This window comes from Pleuronectes platessa, chromosome 6 (assembly GCF_947347685.1).
Source record: "Pleuronectes platessa chromosome 6, fPlePla1.1, whole genome shotgun sequence".
Taxonomy (NCBI): domain Eukaryota; kingdom Metazoa; phylum Chordata; class Actinopteri; order Pleuronectiformes; family Pleuronectidae; genus Pleuronectes; species Pleuronectes platessa.
Genome location: NC_070631.1, coordinates 24,626,870 through 24,651,047, shown reverse-complemented (window position 1 = coordinate 24,651,047; position 24,178 = coordinate 24,626,870). Strand labels below are relative to the sequence as shown.

The following is a 24,178-nucleotide window of genomic DNA, read 5'->3' as shown; positions in this document are numbered from 1 at the left end:
GAACAAGTCTGTCCTTATCTGACCTCCTGACTCTCCTCCCCTTCTCCCTCCGTCTCTGCTGCTTTTACACCACAAACCCCCCCGCAGTCCGCCAGCCGCTGTGCTCCTTGCCAACAGCTAAAGGTGGCCGGGTGCCAACCCTAACTTGTGCAGGAGTTTGGGTCAAATGTGGTAACTTCTCCCTTGTTCTGTCCGTTTCTATCTACTCTTTTAAATCCACAAGACACTTTCACTTTCTCCTGCACATGCACAGACTGTGCCGTTTCCTGCCTACTGTAAATATAGAGCCCTGTCTGTCATATTGTAACCTCACCTAAATCAACCCTGTCGTCTTGTCTGAATGAGAGCAGTGAGGAGAGCTAGAGCAGAATGAGGAGCGTTTGAATACGGAAATAAGAGAAAGTATCTCTGTGAGCCAAACTCAACCCACTCTCTCCGTCTGCCTCTGCCTGTCCTATCACATGCTTTGTTAGATTGTTTACTTGCACTGGTTTGGTATCTCTCCTTTCTGAGCTCCCTCCCTCTCCCTTTTTATTCCTCCCACCAGTTGGTTCCTGTTCGGTGATATGTGGTGATAAAACCGAGACGAAAACAGGAAAGAAGGCCTGTGCAGCCGTTTTCTCTCAAGATTGTGCTTCTTGTGCTGTTTGCATCTTCTGATCCTGCTGTTTCCCTCTAACAACCACCGTGAGTACCTCTCTTTGCTGAATCAAACAAAAAGGTTATACTGTGAAGGGTGTTTGGCAAGGAGCAGTTGAGGGGACGACAGAGAGACACCCCCTTTTTCCCTTACCTCACTTAACCCCTCACACAGAGTGGCGGACATGCAGAAAAGATCTTAAAGTACGACACAGATCGAGGTTCACAAATGTGCTGCAGTGTTGACTGTTTGTGAAGCTGAAACTGAAGAAATGCTGCACAGGGTTTGTCAAACCAGATGGTTTCCTTTTCTAATACCAGAACATGAGCATTAACAAATGGTTATAAAAATGTCTCCACATTATTCTGTGCAATGTCCGTCTGTGCAAGAATAAAACACTTAAAACAGTAAACATGAATCATAGTATTTTGGTCATAAAATGTGCTCCCTCCAGTACATTTCTTCATGCTGTATATTGTGTTCCACTGAATTAAACACTTGTTTCATTCAATAGTAAACAGTTCAAGTCTTTCTCCTTTGTCCCTCTCAGAAGGTCAGCGTGCACTCTCAACTTGAATATCTGCCAATATCCGCCATTTTCACTCTACGTTCTTAAGCGTGTCTGTCTGTGTGTGTGTGTGGGTGTGTGTGTGATAAGCCACAGAAGAACAGGTGAAAGGACAACAGCAATGTGAGAGAAACTGAATCTTTAAACATAAGTTAAACATGATTCCTTAATACTTAGTAACTCAACATAAAGAGCCCTCATATTTCAGAGTATAGTCAGTGTGCTGTTGTACACTTTGATATGATCTGTTGCTTGTCTGGCAGTGAATGTTAATGTGTGAATTGTCATCAGCCAGAGGACTTGACTGAATCTCTGAGCTGCATCAGTTTAAGAACTTGTTCAGTCTTCGTTACATAATCACATCATGTCTTTAACTATAGAACAGACTGTTCAGGTGCTCTTGTCCGGCTTAACAATATAATTTACTGTTCAACAGAAGTTATATTACATGTGGACTCGTGTAAAACTTCTATATGAAAAAAACTAACCATGTCACAGACACAATGACGAATATAGTAAGTATAGAATAATCCAGAACTTCCACCTTCATTTGCACTGTTGTGACAATTGGCTTGAAACAGGACCCATACATTTTATATATTAATGTAGTGGAAAAACATCCCAAAAATTGGGTTTGACCTGTAAGACGCTTTTTCCCCAATGTGCTATATTACACCACCCACAGGCAAAACATCCAGAAAACAAATCCAACTGTAATCAGGGTCACTGTTTGTAATTTATGGCTAAATAAACATAAGAAAACGAAATTCAGAAATCAAGCTTCTATTGAAATTGAGGCTGAGGTCAATGACAGTATCTGATGTCACCGCCTTCCCCTTCACACGTCAGGATCACCCGACCTATAGAATTCCTTCATATACACTTTCTAAAATGATTTTCAGCATAAACATAAAGGCAGCATTAGTGTCAGCAGATACATTTGATAACTTACTTAAAAAAATATCATATGTAGGCTTCTTTGTCTGAAGATGTTTTCTTTATTCAAAATTTTAAAGTAAAAAATCATTCAATCATTGACATTTAAAAGTAGATCATCCCTGTGAATCACTCTTAAATGGCTTCTTTAAGAATTTCTGAAGCTGAGTTATTGTCACTCAGATAATTGATTGATTTATCGAACAATATGATAACTGCTGATCATTGGACTAACACTTTGAGCGGTTGGTCAGAAGGATATCTGTGCTGATGAAGTCTGGAGTAAACGAGTCGCTGTCCCTGTTCACCTGTTTTCAGATGCTCCACCTGACAGCAGGGCGAGTGGGAAGCCTCCTGGCCAGGCGCGCCACTGCAGCCTTCAGCACCAGCAGCGCGAGGATGGCGAGCCACGGTACCACTACATCTCTGGTCTTCCACATCCGCCTCTGAAGTAGAAGCGTTCATGCTCCTTGTGCAGAAAGTCATTGTTCTCTGGATGATGGTGGGGATGTTCTCCACAAAGAACCTGGTCAAAGTTGACTATAGGCTCGCTTCAGGTGTTTAGATTCTGTAGGGAAGGGACCACACCATGAGGAGGTCATTAGACCAACTACATCAATATATTAGTATCCAGTGGTCATTACATTATTGACAAAGGCTGCGGCTGGTGTGATGCTCTCTCAAGATGGTCTGCAGTTTTAATCTGTAGTAGGTGGTGGTAATAGACAATTTTTTGATTAAGATAAACTGTCGGCCTCATCGTCCAGTTGGTGTCCAGTGTTAACAGCAGAGGAAGTACTCCTACCTCAAGCTATACCACTGTGTACAATTAAAAGGTATTGGTCTGGATAGAGTCTATGATCTGGACAGGTCAACAGTCTATCACCGGTGAGACGAATACAGACAAACATCCATTCACTCTCACATTTAGACCAATGGGCACACCTTGTTCGTTACAACAACTAAAACTGGTGTCGCTAGTTGTTGGTATAAAAATAGGCATAGACTAGAGACGATCATGTGAGGGGATCACGCTGCTTTTTGTGGGATGTTTCAAAATGAATTTAGATTTTATAATGAACCTGCATTTCTCTAAATAGAAAGACCTGGCCAGCCAGATTGGATCATTTCAAAACAATTACATTATTGGATAACCGTCTTTATTGCAATAATAAACGGATACATTATCCTGTATTACTGTGGCCTGATAATCAATAAAGTCTTAATTTATTTAAACATATAATCAACATAATGCATTTGAGCAGATATCATCTAAATCTGAAATTAAAATTGGTGACTGAATCTGGGACACAATGGGTACATTTAAATCACAACTGTTATAGTTTATGACCCTCCCTCAAGTCTAATGAAGTGCCATTACGGCTAACAGCTGCTGCGTGTACATGTAAAGTGATTAAACCAACATTGTAAGTAGGTCACAGAACCTGAGGGCTCATAGATTTTGGTGTAACACCTGCAAAAAGATGTTACCTCGAGATTATCAGTGTTTGCTGAATTTGTTCAAATTAATTAATTCAGATCGTCAACAAAATGACAGTTTCTTAAATTTTGTCATTTGATTTATGTATGAAAACTGATAATGTGCCAGAACCGTATACAGACTGTAGATAAAGACACAGTGTATTAAGACTAGAACAGGAGTTATCTGTCTAGCATACCAGCAGATGGCGCTGCATCACCATCGTGGCCTCACAGTCTTCGAGGCTTTTATCGTGTGAAAAACTGATCACCAATTTCTCTCAACTCTTGCATTGTTGCAGCATTTGATTACAAAGAGTGAGTCCTCTGTCTGTGCCTCTGTCCCTGCAGACGTGGCAGAGACCACGGACATGTCTAAGCCCTTGTACTGGGACCGTGTGGACATTCCACTGCCTGACAGACCCTACAAGGACACACTGACGACTGGCGACCAGAGCCTGAAGAAGAAGGAGCAAGGACCCTGGAGCCAACTGTCCAAAGAGGAGAAGGTTGCCTGTAGGTCCTTAACTCCCAGAGGCTGAGGCAGCACTCAGTACAGAACACACACAACAAGCTTCAATACACCCCTGACGTCAACACTGGCAATATACAAGATCAACAGTCATTTAAAAGCACAGGGAAATTATTAGTACAAAGTGGTACTTGTAATGTACTGCTATGTGCTTGTATATTAATTTCATACAACTTCACCTGTACATTTCAGAGTATTTAATCATACTGTGCCATTTACTCCACATCATAAATGCGCCCATTGATATATGATCTAGTTAGAATACTATAAATTACATGTTAATGCCTCAGTAACAATAATCAATGATATACAATAATACAACTCTCATTGAGTACATTTTTTCTTTATAGTGGGTCATCTTTACTTTTGATACTCAAAGTACTTATTGCTCATTCATTTTTTTCAGATGCTATATCTATTCAAGTTAAGGATTATTCTGCGTAACGCACTTAAATTGAAGCTTATAACTGATCAATGGTGTTGGAACATAACCAAGTACAATTACTCGAGTACTGATCTTAATGTAAGAACAATTCTGAGGAACTTGTACTGTCCTTGAGTATTTCCAGTATTTATTTCAGAAGGAAATACTGTTACTTTTTACTCTCCACTACATTTATCTGACAGTTGTAGTTTTCAGCATGAAGTTTGACGCACAAAGACATGATTCATTTTTTTAATAGTTTAAAAATATTAAACCAATTTTTTCAATTATCGCCTCTATGACTGATCTGATTTACTATTTTACATAATTTAAATTTCTATTGATGCATTAGTGCAAACATGTCAGTAATACAGTCACAAGATGAATTCAGGGTCATGAGAAAATAAATGAGGACTGGAATGAAGAGTTGGATTATACAAATTTATATTTATACTAAATGTTTTTAATCTTTGCTTCATTTATTATTTATCACTTATTATCACTTATTTACCTAAAACATTTGAAAAATTTCTTTTGAAAATCAGTACGTGACAAATGGCTGCAAATGGGCGAAGTTTGGGATTATGACCAGGAACAAATTATTCAACTTCATCACAACCTGTCGTGTCGGATTTCTGACTCTGTTCACCTGCCTGTCGTCTCCTCTCTGACCTCCTGCAGTGTACCGGCTGATGTTCTCCCAGACTTTCCCCGAGATAAAGCAGCGGTCAGCAGAGTGGAAGTCCGTCTTGGGGGGCATCTTCATCCTAATTGGCTTCACTGGCCTGATAGTCTGGTGGCAGAAAGCCTATGGTAAAAAACAAATCTGCCTTTATAACTCTGACAGGACAAACCAATCCCTTTTAAATCTGCAGTGACATGACAAGAGGTTACATCACACACACTCAGTGCAGCTGTGCATCACCTGATGCAGACATTTCTCTCAGCAGATATTTGGAATTTGTAGGAAAGTTTAACTGTAGGTGACGACATCAGTGACAGTTCTGTACCTTGTGAGCATCCAGCACACATACTTTAAAGGGGCCCTGGAGATGCCTCATCTTAAAAGATCAGTGGCAGATCTCTGACTTTTCTAAAACAGAGGCCATAAAGGGGACACAATTTACACAGAGGGGCCAATTATATGTCCAACATCCATGCAAAATTCCTGATTCAGTAAGGTAATCATTTAGGTCATTCCTGGTTTACTGTTATCTCTATAGCTTCGAAAAGTGTTCCTGTTCAAGCACATTGAGTTCTTCCAAAGAGCTTAGAAATACAAATTCAAGTCATTCATTGTTAGTGTTGTTGGTATTTTGACTACGGACAGGAGAGTGGGCACTTTAGGGGCCAATCAGATTTCAGTTGGAGCCAGTGCCCCCACCCTAGAATAAACCCCTGGACTGCAGGCTTTATTATTGTTAGCAGAGTAGCATCTCTTAAAGGAGCATCACTGCACTCGTCTGTTATGTATCTCTCTTTCCCTCCAGTCTACCCTCCTGCCCCCAGGACCTTTGATGCCGACTGGCAGGCCAAACAGTACAAGAGGATGTTGGACATGAGGGTCAACCCGATCGAGGGCTTCGCCGCCAAGTGGGACTATGAGAAGGGCCAGTGGAAGTAGAGCGAGAGAGGGACGGTGGGACTATGGCTGAGGTGGTGCAGTGTTTGGACCTGTCACTCCAGAACATGGCTTAGTTCCACTCTGAAGTAAAACTCTGAATGTTGCATTGCAAATGTCAAAACCACTAGTAAGACAGCACATGTCCTAACCAGCATATCTGGGTGATTGTACTCCGTGCCACTTCTGGCTCTCAGTCTGCCGCCTCCTCTCCATCCCCCGCAGCTTTCTGTCATGGTGACAACTGTGTCCGTCCAGGTGCAGCCTAACAATAATAAAGTTTTCTTGCAGCGTCTCTGTCCCTGTCTTTTATTACATTGTATGCACTCAGCTGGAGGGTCCTTACAAATACGGCGTTTCACCAAAGGTGTAAAGTAACTAAGTACATTTAATCAAGTACAGGAGTAGAATTATGACGGAGTTGTATGAGTGTAACTAAGGGCAGGAACATAAAGCAGACAGTATAGATAAATAGAGTTGAGTTATAATTTATAAAACAAAAGGAACATTGATTGCACATAAGCCATGTTTTCCACTGGTTCCTGCCTGAACCATGTCAAAACTCCTAAAAATACTTTTCAGGTTAGGTCCTTGCAGAAGCTGACTGTTCAGTTTGAATATTCTCTTTGGAAACTTTTATCTTTCAGTTTTCAGTGCACTGCCAATATGTTTAGCCTCATGAAAGTTGTATGTATACATTGGGTGTCTTGAAAGCTAAGACCACTTAAACAGCTGTTCTTCTGTAATGATATTGTTTGTCGACACTGGGAGGAAGCTAAAAAAACTGCTCATCAGCAATTTCAGGTATTTCCAAGCCTTTGACAATACAACTTGGAACAGTAGTACTGTGACCCATTGTAAGTAGATTAACCTTTGTTCTTTTTCCTTTGATGTTCAGCCTTGCCATTAGACTTTCAGAACAGAAAGTGTCTGTACTTCCTGGATCCGGAAATGCATAAGTATGAACGATTTTGTTTCCCTTTGTACACACAACATTAACATGTAAGATCGAAAGGATTCCGTTACTGCCCCCGGCCCCTGTATGACCACAGGCAGAGACAGGTGTGCCTCTCACCAACACCTCTTTTGGCTGATCTTCGCCTTTGCTTCTTTTCCTTTTCTCAATGTGAAGAACGCTGGGATGACTTTGGTTGTAAACTTTGCAAGATGTGCGCTTATTGCAATCCTTGCTCATCTGCTCTATGCGTAGGAAACCAAAGCATACTCCTTTCTCCTTCAGAAAAGCTAAAAATTTCCCGATGAATTGTCTCAATTGTGGGCAATGCGTACAGGAAAAAATGTTTAGGATGTAGGTGACATACTTTGTGTTCGCTTCTCTTGGTTGCATTCACAGCTGGTTCAGTAGATAAAGACAGCAGTTGCAAAGCTGTTCATTTTGAACTGTGCCTTTACTGTAACTTTGCCTTGTTGCTTCCTTCATTTATACCAGCTTGAGTCCCCTGCATGTCGCCAAAGATGGATCTAAAACGATTTTGACTCAGCACTCAATGAACTTGATAATGTCTCTCAAGTCAGATCTGCCAATTTGGGTTTCAGAGAAAGCAAATGCAGTCACTCTCCATTTCTCTCTGAGCTTGAAGGGAAGTTTCTGCACTATTGCTTTCATGTTGGCTGTCACATTGAGTTCATCTAAATACTGTATTTCCTCCATAGCATTGCAACACTCGTGTAACAACAATGCATAGACCTTTAACATCTTCTGCCTTAAAAGCTGAACATCCAATGATATTGTCCACATATGGGTAGCTGTGACCTTTAATTCATTTCCCCCAAAATGTGGCCAATAAGGTCTTTGGCCACAGCATAACCTCAATCTGGAGCCATGTGCTGGCAGATCTCTAGGCTGCCCTCTAGTGAATTGCTCCAGATAATACAAACAATCGCCTCGGTTTTAGCTTCCACACAAAAATAGGAATTTCTCTGCGTGGTAGAAACTGAGAATTCTGTGTCCGTACAAGGAGTCTTACTTAATTTGTCTTGTAACAGACTGTTGAGATCCATGTACTTGAGGATTTTGGCAACGTGTTGCTTGCTGACCACCAGAATTTTAATCTGATTGATGTGATTTTATTCTACTACATTTTGGCCGCTTGAAGCTTTTCTGCATAGCTGCATTTTTATTTTCATATTTGTCAGCTTCTGATGTTTTCTCCACTGTTCTAACCCATTACTTTTTGGACCTGACTCTTTGCTGGAAGTATTAGACTCAACATTTGAAATGCTGTACTGAGACTCCACATTAACCCCATCATTATGAATATTGACACTTTCAGCATGAAGGCAACTTTCATTGCAAGTCAACCTTTTGTTTAAATCAGCAATAAACTCATTGACACTGAGCATTTTTACCAATACCACATTTCAAGCTTTCCCACTGCAACTTCAGTTAACAACCCCATCAAAGGATTTTTCTTTGCCTTACCACAGAGAACAATACATTTTACAAATGTAACATCTGTTAGCTTCCCCCATCAAATCAACAATTCTTTCTTCTTTTCTGCAGATTGATCTTTTTTCCCTCAAGTGCTTTTTCTGTCAATTGAACAAAATGCTTTTTTTTTCAGAGTATAGTCCATATCACCTCGATCTATCTAAGGCTCTGTCCTAGTTATGACTTCAAAATCAGGAACGGGTTGTTAATCCATAGTCCATTACGATAATTCAGCTTTGTAAACACGCGCTCAGTTCGTTGTGCTCGTTCACGTTATGCGTGCTCACATCGAGTTTGTAGCGCTCCACATACCTTGGTGTTGGCCGGCTCACAGTCACAGGTTCTGAAGATCCGTTTCCTCCGCGCGTGGCCCGCAGCCTGAGAACCAGCCCACAGCAGCAGGTCCCGGGACACAGTGAGACCACAGCAGGAAGCGGTTTCTGACTCCATGCAGTGACCCCGCTCCCATGAGAAGAAGCCACCACTGTTGCTGATTGATTGTTGAGGTGTGTGCAAAAAAGTGTCACGTTTCCAAAGCAAACAGAGCACAACCACTTTCTCTGTGATTAGTGTATTTCCCAAAAAACATCGACAAAATAAATCACAACATTCATTTCACAGCCATTACAGCACGGTCAAAACTGTTCTTCTCTCAAACTTCTTACCAGTGACACCTGTGGCAAGTAACAACCTGAATATAGGAACATCTTGCCTCATTGACAGCTGCACTACTCCCCCAAGTGGTGGGAGGTTTAACAAAACAAAACAATAACACAAGGACTTCTATACCTAACCTTAACCTAACCATAACAGAACTTTAACCCAACCTTAACCCAACCTTAAATATGTCTTCAACCTAAATTGTAATGCTTTACGTCCCCATAATGTGACAGTAAACAGATTTAGGTCCCTAGAGAACATCAGGAACTTGCATGAAAGATACACAGACTCACTTATAAAAATACATGAAGTGCAAAAACGTCCCTGCCTTAACATGTGGTGTTTGGACTCTGGATCAATAACTGGAGTGAATCAGCAGACTCCTTATTGAACATGATACATAAAACACTCAAATAATGTATTCTGTCTAATAAGTCACTTTATTTTTCTGATATTTCCTTTATGAATATTTAGCTGATGATGCTTTACTTTCATTTCAGTAAAGATATCACAGTAACCAGGAGAACTAACAGTGGCACACACAAACAAAACAACAGAACCATGACATTTACTCTTAGTTATATACATGTTAGTTCACCTTGATACTAGTAATACCATCATTATTACATTATATCTTTAAATGTTTATAAAGGAAAATTAACATTAATCAATCAGAATCAATGTTTCATCTGTTTCTGTAACTGAGTGATGGACGGATCAGTGTCCTGACAAATACAGAAAAATAATGAACTATCATTAATCATTAAATATCCATTGATATTTGTAGAAGAAGTTCTTGAAATCTTATCAGATTCAGCACTGATATTGAATATTTATAAAATCCATATTGGAGCTTTGCACAGCCCTGGCCTCAGATTAAGGAAACCAGATCCACGCCTTTATTGGCCTTTTGTTCCAAAGGACACAAGCCCACGTCCATTTTGCGTATCTGTCCCAGAACTTATGAAGTCTCTGAACCAGATCTGGGTCAAATAGGTTTTTACTAAATGGGTGATTCATATAAACAGGATCTTTACAATAAGCTCATGAAAAATGTACCAGTGCATATTACCATGACGGGTACAGATATAATATATATATATAGTTAAACTATAAACCTTTGAAGCTAAAATGTTTGGATTTAGTAATATTACGATGCATAACATCAGCATAATACAAAATGTGTTCTTCCTGACACTGACCTGAATGCTAATGAGTTTTGTCTTTTTTAATTATGCTTATCAGTCCACCACTTCAGACTGAACTGTCTCAACAACCATTTGATGGGTTGCCATTAAATGTGTGGGCGTGTGCTGGTCAGAATCCTAATGACTCCACCATGAGGTTTATGTTTGTGTGTTTGAGTTAAATGTCTTAGGGACAGTCATTGCCATTAAAACTGGTGGGTGAATGAATTTCTCATCAGGATGAACTGTAATAACCTTGATGACTCCAATATCCAAGACTGTGGAAAGGAAGAGACAGGCATATCTTCCAACATGGGCTTTATTGAGTTCAATGCAGTTTACAATTTTACAGTGCCATTCTAATACATACAGACACACGACTGGACATGGTTGCAATCTCGGATTCTGTACTCTACAAAGATGCACCAGAGACCGGACTTTTTGGAAATATCCTCTTGCTTTGTCTGCGTTTTTCTGTCTAGTAGCAGTTAAATAATCCTAAAGAACAAAAACACAATGAAGGACGATGCACATCAACGCAAAGAGGGAGTTTAAGGCCATTTGAAGAGGCGTAACTATGTTTTTTACACCAAATATAAATAATGTTTAAAAGCTATCGGTTCAGTTTTTCTTAAATACGTGGCTAAGCTAATGAACTATTCTAATCAGTTTAAATAGCTAGCATATATATATATATATATATGTATATATATATATATATACACACATATATATGTATAGGGTTGTGCCAATGCCGTCACGCTACCTTCATTTGTGCCTCCTTCAGGTACATTTTGCTAGACAGAAAGATGTACACACGCATACACACACACACACACACACACACACGATATGTTTAGGAACGGAACTGGTTTGAGAGCCTGTTCAGCAGAGGAAAGCCTACGAGCAGCTTCTTGGCGGGGCACACATTAGAAAAATATAGAATATTCATGTACTGTATATATGCTGGACTGGAATGTATGAGAGCAGACATTGGCTCACAAGATGCTCAGGACACAAGCATTTACAAAGGGAGAATCATCAACAGTCGATGCAGGGTCATATTTGTGTGTCTTTTACTCTATTTTAGTGAAACTTATTCATAATAGTTACATGGTACTTTGAAGATAAAGAGAGCAGAAGTCCACACGGATGGAAAGAGATGATGGAGGCACAGCTGCACTGACAGTGGAGTGATGCGTGTTTCACCTGTTAATCCTGATTTCTTCTTTTATATTTTTTCTGAGTTCTGATGAAAAACCTGTATTGTGTTTCATTACACCAGGACATAGTGTTGTTAGCTGGAGGCAGTGTTTGGAATAGGATCTCACACATACCCTTTTCTCTCCCTTCCCATTAAATTAGCCGAGCTGACAGTTGTCAGTGTGTGAAACCCCAGACGACACACACTCCTCCAGCTTCGAATTAGAGATGGAAGGATGTTTAGAAACAAAGACAAGGTCTTCTTCCCCCATCTCTCCTGGACTACATGTGACTGGCAGGTGTGTATGTTACACGCGTGTGTGTATGTGTGTGAAGCAGCAGGTGGGCCAGCTGTGACTGACACACGTGACTAGGTGCAGTGACAGCTGGGGGACCACAGAGGAAGAGGTGGGGCTACATGGAGCGGGAAAAGAGGAGGAGAGACGGACGGAGATTAGACAGATTTGCTGTCTGGGGAGGAGAAGGTGGAGACGTGGAGGGGCTGGACTGAATGAGTGTGTGAGATGAGATATGAAAGTTTGGGTGTGTAGCATCACGCTCCTACAGCCCCTGACAGTTGCTGATTTTCTTAAAATGTGGAACAGACACATTATGACACATTTCTTGTCACATTTAACTCAAATCAAATCACATGCAGAACTGCATTGTCTCCTGGAAGCAGCTGCTCCATCCGTTTGCTTAATACATCTTTACTCTGGTGCTTAGATGATGAGACGGATGAAGAATAAGGAATGATTAATGGATTAGCAGAAAAAAACGCCAAAAGGTTTTCTGTTTTAACATTGCATAACATTAGTATTGCAAAATGATCAATGAAATTTTTTTTAAACCCCTCCGCCCTATGGAACAGTGTATAGAAACAACTGGGGCTGCAATTAATGGTCATGTCCTCACTAATTACTGGTTTGGTCTGCAACATGTCAACAGTGACAAATGCCTGTCACAGTCAAATTCAGTTTATAGTTATATAAAGAGAGAAAAGACATGTGAAAAGCTTTAAAAAGTAGAAATTTGTTATTTGAGCTTGAAATTTAATAGTTATTCTACTTTATAATGTAACAAGACGGAGAGAGTTTAATAAAATGTTATTTTTCCAACAGTTACAGGTCCTTTGAAGCTTCCATAATTGGTGTATGAGCAGATAATGAATGTCTGACAATATAATACACAATACAACGATTGATATTATATCTGCTTACTACAGATGTCTCATTAAGATGTTAATCTTAAATAAAATGTTCAAATAACCCAATAGGTAACAAGAAAAGGCAGAGATTGGTGACAAAAGCATCACAATTTTGAATTGTTCTTATATCTGCTTGCAATTACATTACAGCGTGGTGTCAACCTTTAATGAATAGTTTGGTATTGTCTATGAAAGCTAAATGGAGTGAGAGGGGTGGGGGTTCTGTCTCTTGTGTGTGTTGCTACAGTACTTGCTGCATTCTTTAGCTACTGCGTAACAAACATGGTGGGTCTGAGCCGTGGTGCTCTGCTTGGATAAATGCTGATTCTCACTCTCACACACAGACAGAGCTCTGGCAGGATCGAATGGCGGCCAAGTATGACCATTAAGCACAGATCAGCAGGTTTTAATGGTTCAGAAATTCCAAAAGCAAACGCACAAACAAACACAAACAAGCAGAGGATTTAGTTTTCCCATTGAGCTTTTAAGTGTAAGACTCTCATGTTCTGTTAACTAACTAGTCTGTTGGACTCATTTAGATCATTATTACAAAAATGGTTGAAAGTCCTGGGTTGCGCTGTGAGTGTGTGTGATCTGAATGGCAAGGTGGCAGGAAATGGGAACTACAGAAGCTTCTTCATGGGCAGGTGCTACATCCTCCCCCTGCCACCACTCTCCATATGGCACATACAAAGCTAATGTAGAGCTGCAAGTTTTCAAAACGACTCAGGGAGCGGCCGAGACCACACAACCAGCGACTCTGTATCAGACAGGTGAACTGTGAATGCTGAGATCAGGCTTTGCCTTTTTTTCAAGGATGAAGATGGGAAAAAAATTTGTTAAAACTAATACATACATACATACATACAAAATCAAAAATGATACAAGTGGAGAAAAAGGAACAGAGGGAACAATTGGTTGAGTGAATGAAAGAATAATAGGCCTGTCTCTGTATATCCACGCATGTTTTATCAGGGTGGAATAAGATGAAACAGCAATACTCGATCTCCTTCCCCCTCCGGTCTTTTTCTCAAAAAGTCCAACAACATGTGAGGATTCTCAGTCCACTGTGGGATGTGTGAGGAGGGGGGGGATAAAACAAAAGGTAAACATCTTCAGCAGTTCTGACGAGACAAACAGGACCTTCATTTGAACTTGCGAGGTGTACGATCAGGGCAGTGAAGGTAGCAGGTGGGGAGGATCATGGGAGAAGAGTGTTAAAAGAGGTTGTTGTCCATCTTCTCTCACATGCGTTTTTGGGCTATGAGGGAACCAACCACCACCCCGGTCACCAGGGTCATCCCTGCGAACAGCCACTTCTTGAAACTCTCCTGGGACTTCCTGCTCTCCGCCGCAGAGTCGTTCCCGAAGATTTCAGCAAAGTGCTCCTGGAAGACAAAAACAAAGAGAGATTAGGAAGGAGTTAAACGTCAGAGAGTGATCCTATGAATATTTTTGCCATGACAGGGATTATAAGCCATGCTGTGTATCTGTGTAGTCAGCAATTTTATCACAGCACTGCAATAGTAATGGAAATAGAAAAAGACATGTCCACAGATTGACTGTTAGCACAGTGCCCCACCCCCAGAGAGCTGGTCACCTGTCTTAATATTGAATGTATCACATGTCCAAAACACATTAAATGTGGTACTGTATTTTCTTGTACAATTTACAATAGACATGACATGTGTGAAGCCGATATGATGCACAGTTAGCGAGAAATGCTCTTCACATATAAAAAGTCAAACGTTTGTGGAATTAGTAGGTGGATGATTTAAAATTTTAAAAAATACCCACATTCATGTAGCACTTCCCAAAAGTCCCCATTCAAGAGTGTGTAAACAAACCACAGGCAGGTTTAGAGAGTCAGGTACATTCCCTTCTGTAAAGGTCTCCAGGCCACGAACAAGAAGCTAGGTATCAATATGACCGTCACAGCCCACACGTTATGTGTGGAAATTTCCATTCACCACACAAATCCGGTAAGGCTGCCGTCCCCACCGACAAAACCCCCTAGAAGCCACCTGCATTGATGATTGATTCACACTAACCACAAGATCTCATTGATTTAAAGGAGTAATCTTCATTATTAAACAGACTGATATTTTCCACTGACCCTCCCCCCTCCTTCCCAGGCATCCCATCAGTCGTGAGGCAGATCACAGAAGTTTTGCTGTGTGCCGACATTCTTTCCCGCTGCTGTATGGCACTGTCTGGCCAGCATAACCGCAAACTGATATCCTTTCCTGGAAATGAGCTGCAGAGTATGCAGCTTTCATCTCTGGCCACAGAGCGGCGCCACTCAGGCTAACACAATTCTCCTCTACAAACACAACAGCAGATCAGCTGGGATGGACTTGGCCTCCTGAGTCACTTCTGACGATTTGTCAGTAATCTGAAAGTTTCTGTGTCTGACGACAATGCTGCTTCTTCAGAGCAGGACAGACGGTGTTTATGGGACAGCAGCTGGCGGCTGTTACTGGAAACTGAAGAGAGCGAGAGAGAGAGAGAGAGAGAGAGAGAGAGAGAGAGAGAGAGAGAGAGAGAGAGAGAGAGAGAGAAGCAATTACTGACGGGGTGGGAGTTGGTGTTGTTGGGTTTTTGTAGTGTAGTAAAGGAGTTAGCGGATCATGGGGTTTGTTCCAGAAAGGGGATTTAACAATGTATTTTACTCTGAACTCTGAAACTCTTAACCCTGAGTCGACCATGTGCTTGAAAAACGCATTTATCAGTTGAGCTCCAGTAACACTGATCCACCATGATATCAGGCTAAAAAGGTAGAACCTCCAACCCCCCTTTCAAGTTAGAAATATGAATGCGTGTTTGTTAGGGGATTCACGACTTCAGCATTTTAGTAGTTGTAAACTATTCCCAAAAAGAAGTCGACTAACCTTTGGAGGCATATTTTTCACGACCCTTGTCAATATGTGTGAGACAGGAAGACATTTATGTTTTTATATTGTCCTTTGCAGGTTTGTTTTCCTACTCCATGCACTTTCTATATTATGACCAATAGATGTCACTGTTCATCCTTTTGTTCATGGTTTTCGGAAACATCTTATTATATGCAAGTAGAAAATGTTTCCTGGTCCATTTTAATTGCTCTCTTCTCCATTTAGCAATGTACTATGAGCTAAGTGTAGACTGTAATGTCTGATCAAAGTATTTTGTAAATACAGTACACACAATGCGACACCGAAACGCACACATGTAGGACTAGTCTACAACGAGGCACAGTGTGTATGCTTCAGACTTACCCATGAGCAGCAAAAAGAGCTTTATTTTCTGAGAAAAAACATGTATTGTTCAAATATGATGCCCAGCTGGTAACAATAAGCAATGTAATCTATGTAAATCAATTTCAATCATGTACACAGCTTAGTAAAGTAAACATGTTTTGTAAGTTTGTCATTTCTGATCAAAACTGAAAATATTTAGTGTTCAGACAAAACAAGGACTTTGGATGTCACATTGGGCTCTGGGAAATTGTGATGGGTATTCCGCTGATAATAACAACATCTCAACATGATTAACTGATTAGTTGAGAGAACGACTTGAAATGGTAATTGATATCCAGTACATCGACTTTTACCAGCATGATATTAGCTTAGTGTAGATGTGGCAGCCCATGAATTTCCAAGGATTTCTTGCAGTTTTATCTTCTGCACCACATGCTGGCCGAGTACTTATGTTCCATCAGTGAAACCAATCACACCATCAGTATATGACATAATTTCTCATTGATCGGTGTGGCTTAATTTACGGAGCTTCACACTGAATAAGTTCTTGTACGAAAGCAACGTGAAATAAATGTTTCAGTTCACTCAAATTGTTCTAACCTCAGAGTTACAATATTTTCCTTTACTTTTAAGTGTAAAGTTTTGGCCTTTATTTAGATAGAAAGAGAGAGAGAGTAGAAACAGGAAACTTAGAGAAGAGAGAAGTCAGAATAACATGCAGAAAAAAGTCTGTGTGTTCGGCCAGGAGTAAAACCAGAGACCCGCTGATCAGGGCATGAAGAAGGCCCATGTGATAAGCCCCCCCTCCCACCATTCAGCTATCAGGACAACCCAGAGTCACAGTGATTAATGTGAGATGAGACATCACTGTTCTAATTCATGTAAATTCATGAGCTTCGATAACGATGTATCGCCAAGGAAATGAAGCGCTGATTTCGATAGCTCCTTGAGGCACGAATACAGGGCTGTGGGGGAGGGGACAGCTGTCCTTCAACAAACCCTGATTTTCTGTTAGACAACAGACTCTGGGTTTAGGCCCAAATAGACATAATGACTGGGTTGAGAGGGAGTGACAATCACAAGTCAGACGTGATTAACAGAGAGAAGGGTTTCAGGGAGGCGGAGGAGTGAGAGAGCGCTGGAATTCATTCCAGGAGTTTTAAGTCATTATGATTTAGTTTGATGATGACACAAGTGCGGAGTCTAGTTCCTTTCACGCCCTGCTGTCTCTTGCTGCCTGATGCATGACATCATCATCATCGTCACCATGACCTTTATCGTTACCAGTAGACCAGTTCAAATACAGATTCAAACCTAAACAATGATCCTATCTGCTCTCTGGATGCTCAGCTGACTACTCATACCATATTACATGTATGAGAGGGGCTGACGTGTGTGTGTGTGTGTGGGTGTGTGTGTGTGTGTGTGTGTAGAAATATGATTCTGAGCAGAGGTTCTGAGGAAGCTAATCTTTAGCTCTGTGGTTTAAGTTTTGAAGAACATGCAGGGTGTGAATGTGTTGGGGAAGATAAAAGGGAAGATGGCAAGGTGATGACCTGCTCCTGACCTCACACAAACAAACTCAAACTATAGCTGTTTTCAGACATGACTTGCGGTTAAAATCCGGTCAATTGGCTGCGGATTTTACCCGCAGTCTGACTTTCACACATGCACAATGCAGCAGGAGCTTCTCTGCACAATCTCGTTCACAACAGCAACTGATCTACGCATTATTCAGGCAAGAGGTGCAGCAGGCAGAGGCAAGAAGTGACATATTAACTCTGCTGCGGAGATCATGTGATTTTTTTAACACAGACACATTGTAGCACTGCCCCTGCTCCACATCTTCTATCCTGGCATTGGTACTTGTTGGTCACTTTAAATGCAACTACATTAATGTAACTGCTTTGGGGTAAATTATCTATTTTTTTATTTAATAATACGCCAGATTAAAAATATTTAGGAGCCTTTGGTGCAGATCTAAATAAAAATCTGGATTTAGTGAATCTAAATTTGGTTTCATAAGGGGATTGTTGTGCCCTGGAAGAGGGTCTGCGCTCTTCATTCTAGTGTCATTCTAGTTCCTTTTTGCTTATCATTCAGCCCTCGTTGGGATGTGACTGAAATATCTCCAACCGAGTTGATCATAAATCAAACTACTATACTACTTCTTTTTAATTTACTCTCTCATTTGTTCCTCCTGATCAGTATATTGTCAAGGTCTCTAACACAGAGGCAAACTTGTCACAGTAGCTCTTCATATTCATGTCTTCAGTCTAAATAAACACATGCGCACACGTCGTATGTAAACTAAGCACCTGACAAATTCAAGGAGCAACATCCCTGAGAAGCTTCCACACGTGTGTGTTAACTCAGTGTTGAAGAGCAGCATCTGAAGAATTTGTAAATATATGACTTGGTGCAACACAGGAGCTGGTTTGAAGCTTTGTCGGATGCCTAGCTGCCTCTCAGACGTGACTCTGCCAAGGTGGAGCAGTTTGGCCTCACATAGCGACCCTCTCTACCAAGGCCTTGTTAATGATGGGGAGGAATCAGACTCTCTACTGTCTGTACGAGAGGTAGCTGCACAATATTTGTCTTCGGCTTCACTATCTAATCCCAACTGGCCTTGATGCAGATGTGCCCAGTTTGAAAAATTACTATTGATATAACTTGCTATGACACCGGTGACAACATGGACAAATAAACATGAGTCAAGGAGACACAGCGTGTGTGTAACATGAGGCTGAAAAGTGCACTGGAGGAAAGTTGATGTTAAGCATCATGAACAATGTGCAATGAAGTAAAGCAGGTGGAATCACACACAAGAGATTGATAAATGGTTCTGAAGTAAATAATGACGTTGTGTGATTACACTAAATTAAGTGATATGAGTCAGTGTTTTATTGCGGCCCGTTAAGTGTTTCTTCTGCCTATCCCTGGATGTGAAATCTTAGAACAATGTGAGGAATGTGTGTGCAGAGAGCAGAGGCACTGATGACTGGCACCTTATAAACAGACATGTCAAGACATGTTACTATGGAGTGGGTACCATGAGGCAGTGTGTATTGATAATGTGGTCAAGGGATGTAAATGCCCCCCACTTCAGATGCTGCCAAAAGTAGGTTTTAGGTTTCACAGTAGATCTGACTGCGAGTAGACTCATCCTCAAGTGTCCAGTGCTTTTGACGTATTTTGACTTTTATTGGCTCCCTCACTCTCTGAGGTTTTTACTTTTTCCTCACTCCAGTCGAGGGTTAAGGGGAGAGGATGCGACAGATGGTTAGGCCCTATAGAGCAAATAGTGATTTGTGAAAATGGGCTATGCAAATTTGATTTGAGTTGTATGCTGCTGTACCTAAAAGTATGAATTAAAAAAATGGTTGTTACCTATCTGCCTTTAAACTCTACTTTTTAACCGATTGGGAATCAGACAATATATAAAAGACCTTCATTTTACTTGATATGCTTCTAACAGAAAGAGTGAAGGGCCCTGCTTTATTACCAGTCAGCTCAGTTTGCACATGTCAAGGCTGCACTGTTGGTTTGATATGCTCTGTCTCCCCTTGTCCCACCTGGCAGGTAAACCCCGTCTTTATCTGCTCTCTTCCTTTCTCTTTCACACGGTCACGCCTTTATTTCTTTATCTCTGCTAAGTTCCCAGAGGAAATCAGGTACTAGGCAGCGGCCTACCGAGTGCTTTCAGGCCTCGTCTCGGTTTCTCACCTTTGCCTTTAACTTTCTCTTTCCTTGTTAGCCAGGGGGGGAAAGGATGAGAGGGTTTAGCTCATGAAAGCGAGAGGTTTGGTATGAGAGAGAGAGAGACAGGAAGTGAAAACGTGAAGGGGCAAAGGGAAGGAGATTGTGCAGTTGGTTGCCAGGGCTACCAGAAAGCAGCTGATTAGCGTGTGTGATGTGAGTTAGGGCCGGTAGGTCCGTTTCTGTTGCTGACAAATGGCCCGGTGATACATGTGGAGAAAGGAGCATTTTAACGATCATTAGCAGTAGCTTCCCATTCATCAGCTCTGACTTGTCGGTTGCTCCAGTGTTGCACCATAATAAGCAGCAACACTCAAATCCCCTGATGTTGAAACCCATTGAACACACACACACACACACACACACACACACACACACACACACACACACACACACACACACACACACACACACACACACACACACACACACACACACACACACACACACACACACACACACACACACACACACACACACACACACACACACACCCTTTTAGGCAAAATGGAGCTGAAGACAGATTGAAATTCAATACCTTGGGGACACATTAAAAAAATATAGTGTTAATATAAGCAATGATATGTGCAATCATTATGTCAAGGCAGAGATGTTATTAGGCAGGAGATAACCCTATTAAATGTCAAAGATGACGCATATCTCGGACCTCCCTTAAAACAGCCAATCATCTGTTGAACTGCAAAACATAGCAAGTGATTGGTTGGGGTTACCCAACTTTTTAAGAAGTGGAGACCTGACTGTTGATCCTATTCATGTAATTTGAATGTGCGAGTGACCATTGAAAGTGTAGTTGAGACTTCCCATTTATTTGGATTGGGCCTGGTCTCGTTGGCTCTAAATTAATGCTTCGGGGCGTTGCAAAGATGGCTGCCAAGTGGTGAGACTGGCCTATGAGGGCTAAGGTCAGGATGAGAGCTTGTGAGCGGGCCATGTAAGCGGTGTGTTTATCACCCTCTCAAATAAACAAAATTATTGACAGATATTATAAATGCTCAGACTACAGGAGTTTTAAAATGGGAAACAATCAGGTTGCACCACTTACATAATCGGAAAGTTCTGTTTTATCTTAAACACACCCACACTCTGAGCTCCTGTTGTATCTATGTGATGTACATTAGTCATGAATTCCCTGTGAATAAAGGGTGTGTTTTCTAAGATCTTGTGTAACTGTGTAAAAGTTTATCAAACCTTACACTACTTACACTTTTCTAGTAGCTCAAGCTTTAGTTTTGCCTGTGTTAAGCACTGTTACTTTGCAATTTAAATATTATATAAACAAAAATCATGGGGCTTCACTAAAGATATCTCTGTGAAATACATCAGATGAGAATTATTGATTTGTTCATTTATGTGAAGACATTTGTAGTGAATGTTGATGTAAGAGTCCCTCTGTGGCTGTGTGAAACATCTGATTGAGACAACCCTAACCCTTTCAACTGCTGAAGAACGCTTTCTAGCAACCTGCAGAATGTGTGACGTTCAGCCACACCGGCCTCAAGCAACTGCTCGAAACTGGACGAAAAAAGCTGACTTGGTGGCTGTGATGAAACAGAACTGACACCGGGGAGGTCACTATAGTTACCAAGCAGAAGAGAATCCAGAGAAGTCAGTAGAAGTAAACAGAAAGTTCTATTTTCTGACAAAAAGCTGACAAAGGACTGGACAGACACACAAACACACTCACTCACTCAAAAGGCCTTCATGCGTTAAATGTGATCGTGAGTGCGTGTGTAAGTGTGTGTGTTGCATGCAACACTCCCTCTTTGTAGCAATGACTTGACAAATACAATCTAGATCAACCAGCTTTCAACCAGTTTCTTCCAGGGAAAGGAGACAAATGCGCTCACAAGGTAAAGCAGACAGTACCGTGACTATAGGAGGTAATGCTCTATGAGGAACCAGGCATTGTGGCAATACATTATAAAAAAAATAGGGCTTTCTTGTGCCTTTTTCGAATATTTTAGTTTTTTTTACTCTGGCCCCTAAGACTTTTAATCATACAGAGTCCAACATATTTTCAAATGGGTTAGAATTCAAAAACTGTTGTTGATACCAAACTTAACCATGTGACACTGTTCCTATGATTTGAAGTACAAACAACACTTCATAAGCATGTATTGAATTCCCTATACATGTGTAATGAAGGTTGTATCTGTGTATCTATGTGATAAAAGCCTCGCCTACAACGAACAGACAAGCGAGAACATAAGTAGAGGGAGGGTTTATTGTTTTGTTTCATTTCTCCTAAAGACTAAATCTAAGGCAGTCATTCCCGCTAGCCGCAGCCTGGGGACACATCTCCTTAGACAACACATCAACTCTAATCCAGCCTTTTTGAGTGGGCTGTCTTTAAGAGGAGTGGTTTAAAAGATTTCCTTTTCAACCCCCTGTAACGGATGTCTTGATTTGACCGATTTACAACATTTGATTATGGGGAAAACCAAAAAGGAAACAGGTGAGGAACGAAACAATCTGAACACTTGGGGCTAGGTAGGAAATGAGAACGCAAGTAGTAGCCAGTGACCCAAAGCCTGCTGGTCCCTGAATGTCACAAGGAGAAAGAGCTGCGTCATTCAAAAATGTCATCAGTCCTGGCTATAGATCAGTAACACTTCCTGAAAGTTGCAACACTCAGGATGTGCACACACAGAATTCAGTGTCCCTGAGCACAGAGCACAGTGTGGAACACAAGACATGCTGAATTTTTTCTGAATTGAGTAATTTCACTGTTGAATGTTTCTGCAGAGCAACACACAGAGGTGACATGATGTCCTGGCGGGTGAAACAACACGATATTAAACAATGCTGTGTGCCATGATCTCTACCTTACATTGTCGTGGCCAGATCATAAGATCATGTCAGTGACTCTGCAAGATCACAAACAAAAGATTAACTGTGAAACTATCACGCAGAATGAAACTCAATATTCTCTAATTTGAGATGATAAATCCAATCAAACACGAACAATCACATTATACATTACAATTTGTATCTTATTTACATTTACAAACAGCATTTATTAGGCACCTTGTGCTGATTTCAACCTGAGAGAAGTTGCATCCTGTTTACTTTGATTATTCCTGATATATTGTGGGTACCTGATGGGAGACCATCTGTGGCAAAAACCAGCAGACTGGACATGATTCAGAAAAACACACACCTGTGTATACAAGTTCCCACATTTCACAGTGCTTAAATAAAAGCCTCTGCAAAAATTGTGTCTAGTCAAGTTATGTGGCCAGTGGTGGAAATTGGCTCCAATCAAGCGCAGTCGCCATTGTATGGCATGGTGTTGCAAAATGGAGTGATAGCCTTCCTTATTTAAAATCCCTTTTACCTTGTACAAATCTCCCACTCTACCAGCACCAGAGCAGCCCCAGACCATCACATTACCTCCACCATGCTTGAAAGATGGCGTCAGGCCCTCTTCCAGAATCTTTTCACCTGTTGTACGTCTCACAAATGTTCTTATGTTTGATCCAAACACCTCAAACCTTGATTCGTCTATCGATAACACTTTTTTCCAATCTTCCTCTATCCAATGTCTGTGTTCTTTTGCCCATATCAATCTTTTCTGTTTATTGGCCAGTCTCAGATATGGCTTTTTCTTTGCCACTCTGCCTAGAAGACTAGCATCCTGGAGTCTCCTCTTCACTGTAGACGTTGACACTGGCGTTTTGCGGGTACCATTTAAAGAAGCTGACAGTTGAGGACTTGTGAGGCATCTATTTCTCAAACTAGAGACTCTAATATACTTGGGTTCTTACTGAGTTGTGCACCGGGGCCTCCCACTTCTCTTTCTACTCTGGTTATAGACCGTTTGTGCTGTTCTCTGAAGGGAATAGTACACACCGTTGTAGAAAATGTTTAGTTTCTTCGCAATTTCTGGCATGGAATAGCCTTCATTTCTAAGAACAAGAATATACTGGCGAGTTTCACATGAAAGTTCTCATTTTCTGGCCATTTTGAGAGTATAATCGAACCCACAAATATGATGCTCCAGTTACTCAATTAGCTCAAAGGAAGCCCAGTTTTATAGCTTCTCTCTAGAGCTAAATAGTTTTCATTTGAGCTAAAATAACTGCACAAGGGTTTTCAAGGGTTTTCTAATCATCCATTAATCTTCTAAGGCGATTAGGAAACAGAATTTACCATTAGAACACTGGAGTGATAGTTGCTGGAAATGGGCCTCTATACACCTATGTAGATATTTCATTAAAAAAACTGACTTTTCCACCTAAAATAGTCAT

General features: G+C 41.0%; 2 protein-coding genes across 3 annotated transcripts in view; one reads left to right on the top strand and one right to left on the bottom strand.

Annotated features, from left to right (window-relative positions):
- Positions 1–523: 523 nt before the first annotated feature.
- Positions 524–6,495, top strand: LOC128442697 (cytochrome c oxidase subunit 4 isoform 2, mitochondrial). Its single transcript, XM_053425262.1, has 5 exons — positions 524–687; positions 2,463–2,556; positions 3,975–4,139; positions 5,261–5,392; positions 6,070–6,495. The coding sequence occupies exons 2-5, from the start codon at positions 2,463–2,465 to the stop codon at positions 6,201–6,203; spliced, it is 525 nt and encodes a 174-aa protein (XP_053281237.1). The 5' UTR covers positions 524–687; the 3' UTR covers positions 6,204–6,495.
- Positions 6,496–10,800: 4,305 nt separating this feature from the next.
- The window catches only part of bcl2l1 (BCL2 like 1), a 29,363-nt gene continuing 15,985 nt past the window's right edge, over positions 10,801–24,178 (bottom strand). For both annotated transcript variants that reach the window (XM_053424565.1, XM_053424566.1), the window contains exon 3: positions 10,801–14,297. In XM_053424565.1, the coding sequence (XP_053280540.1) occupies positions 14,154–14,297 (144 nt within the window). In that variant the 3' untranslated portion in view covers positions 10,801–14,153. The remainder of the gene's footprint in view (positions 14,298–24,178) is intronic.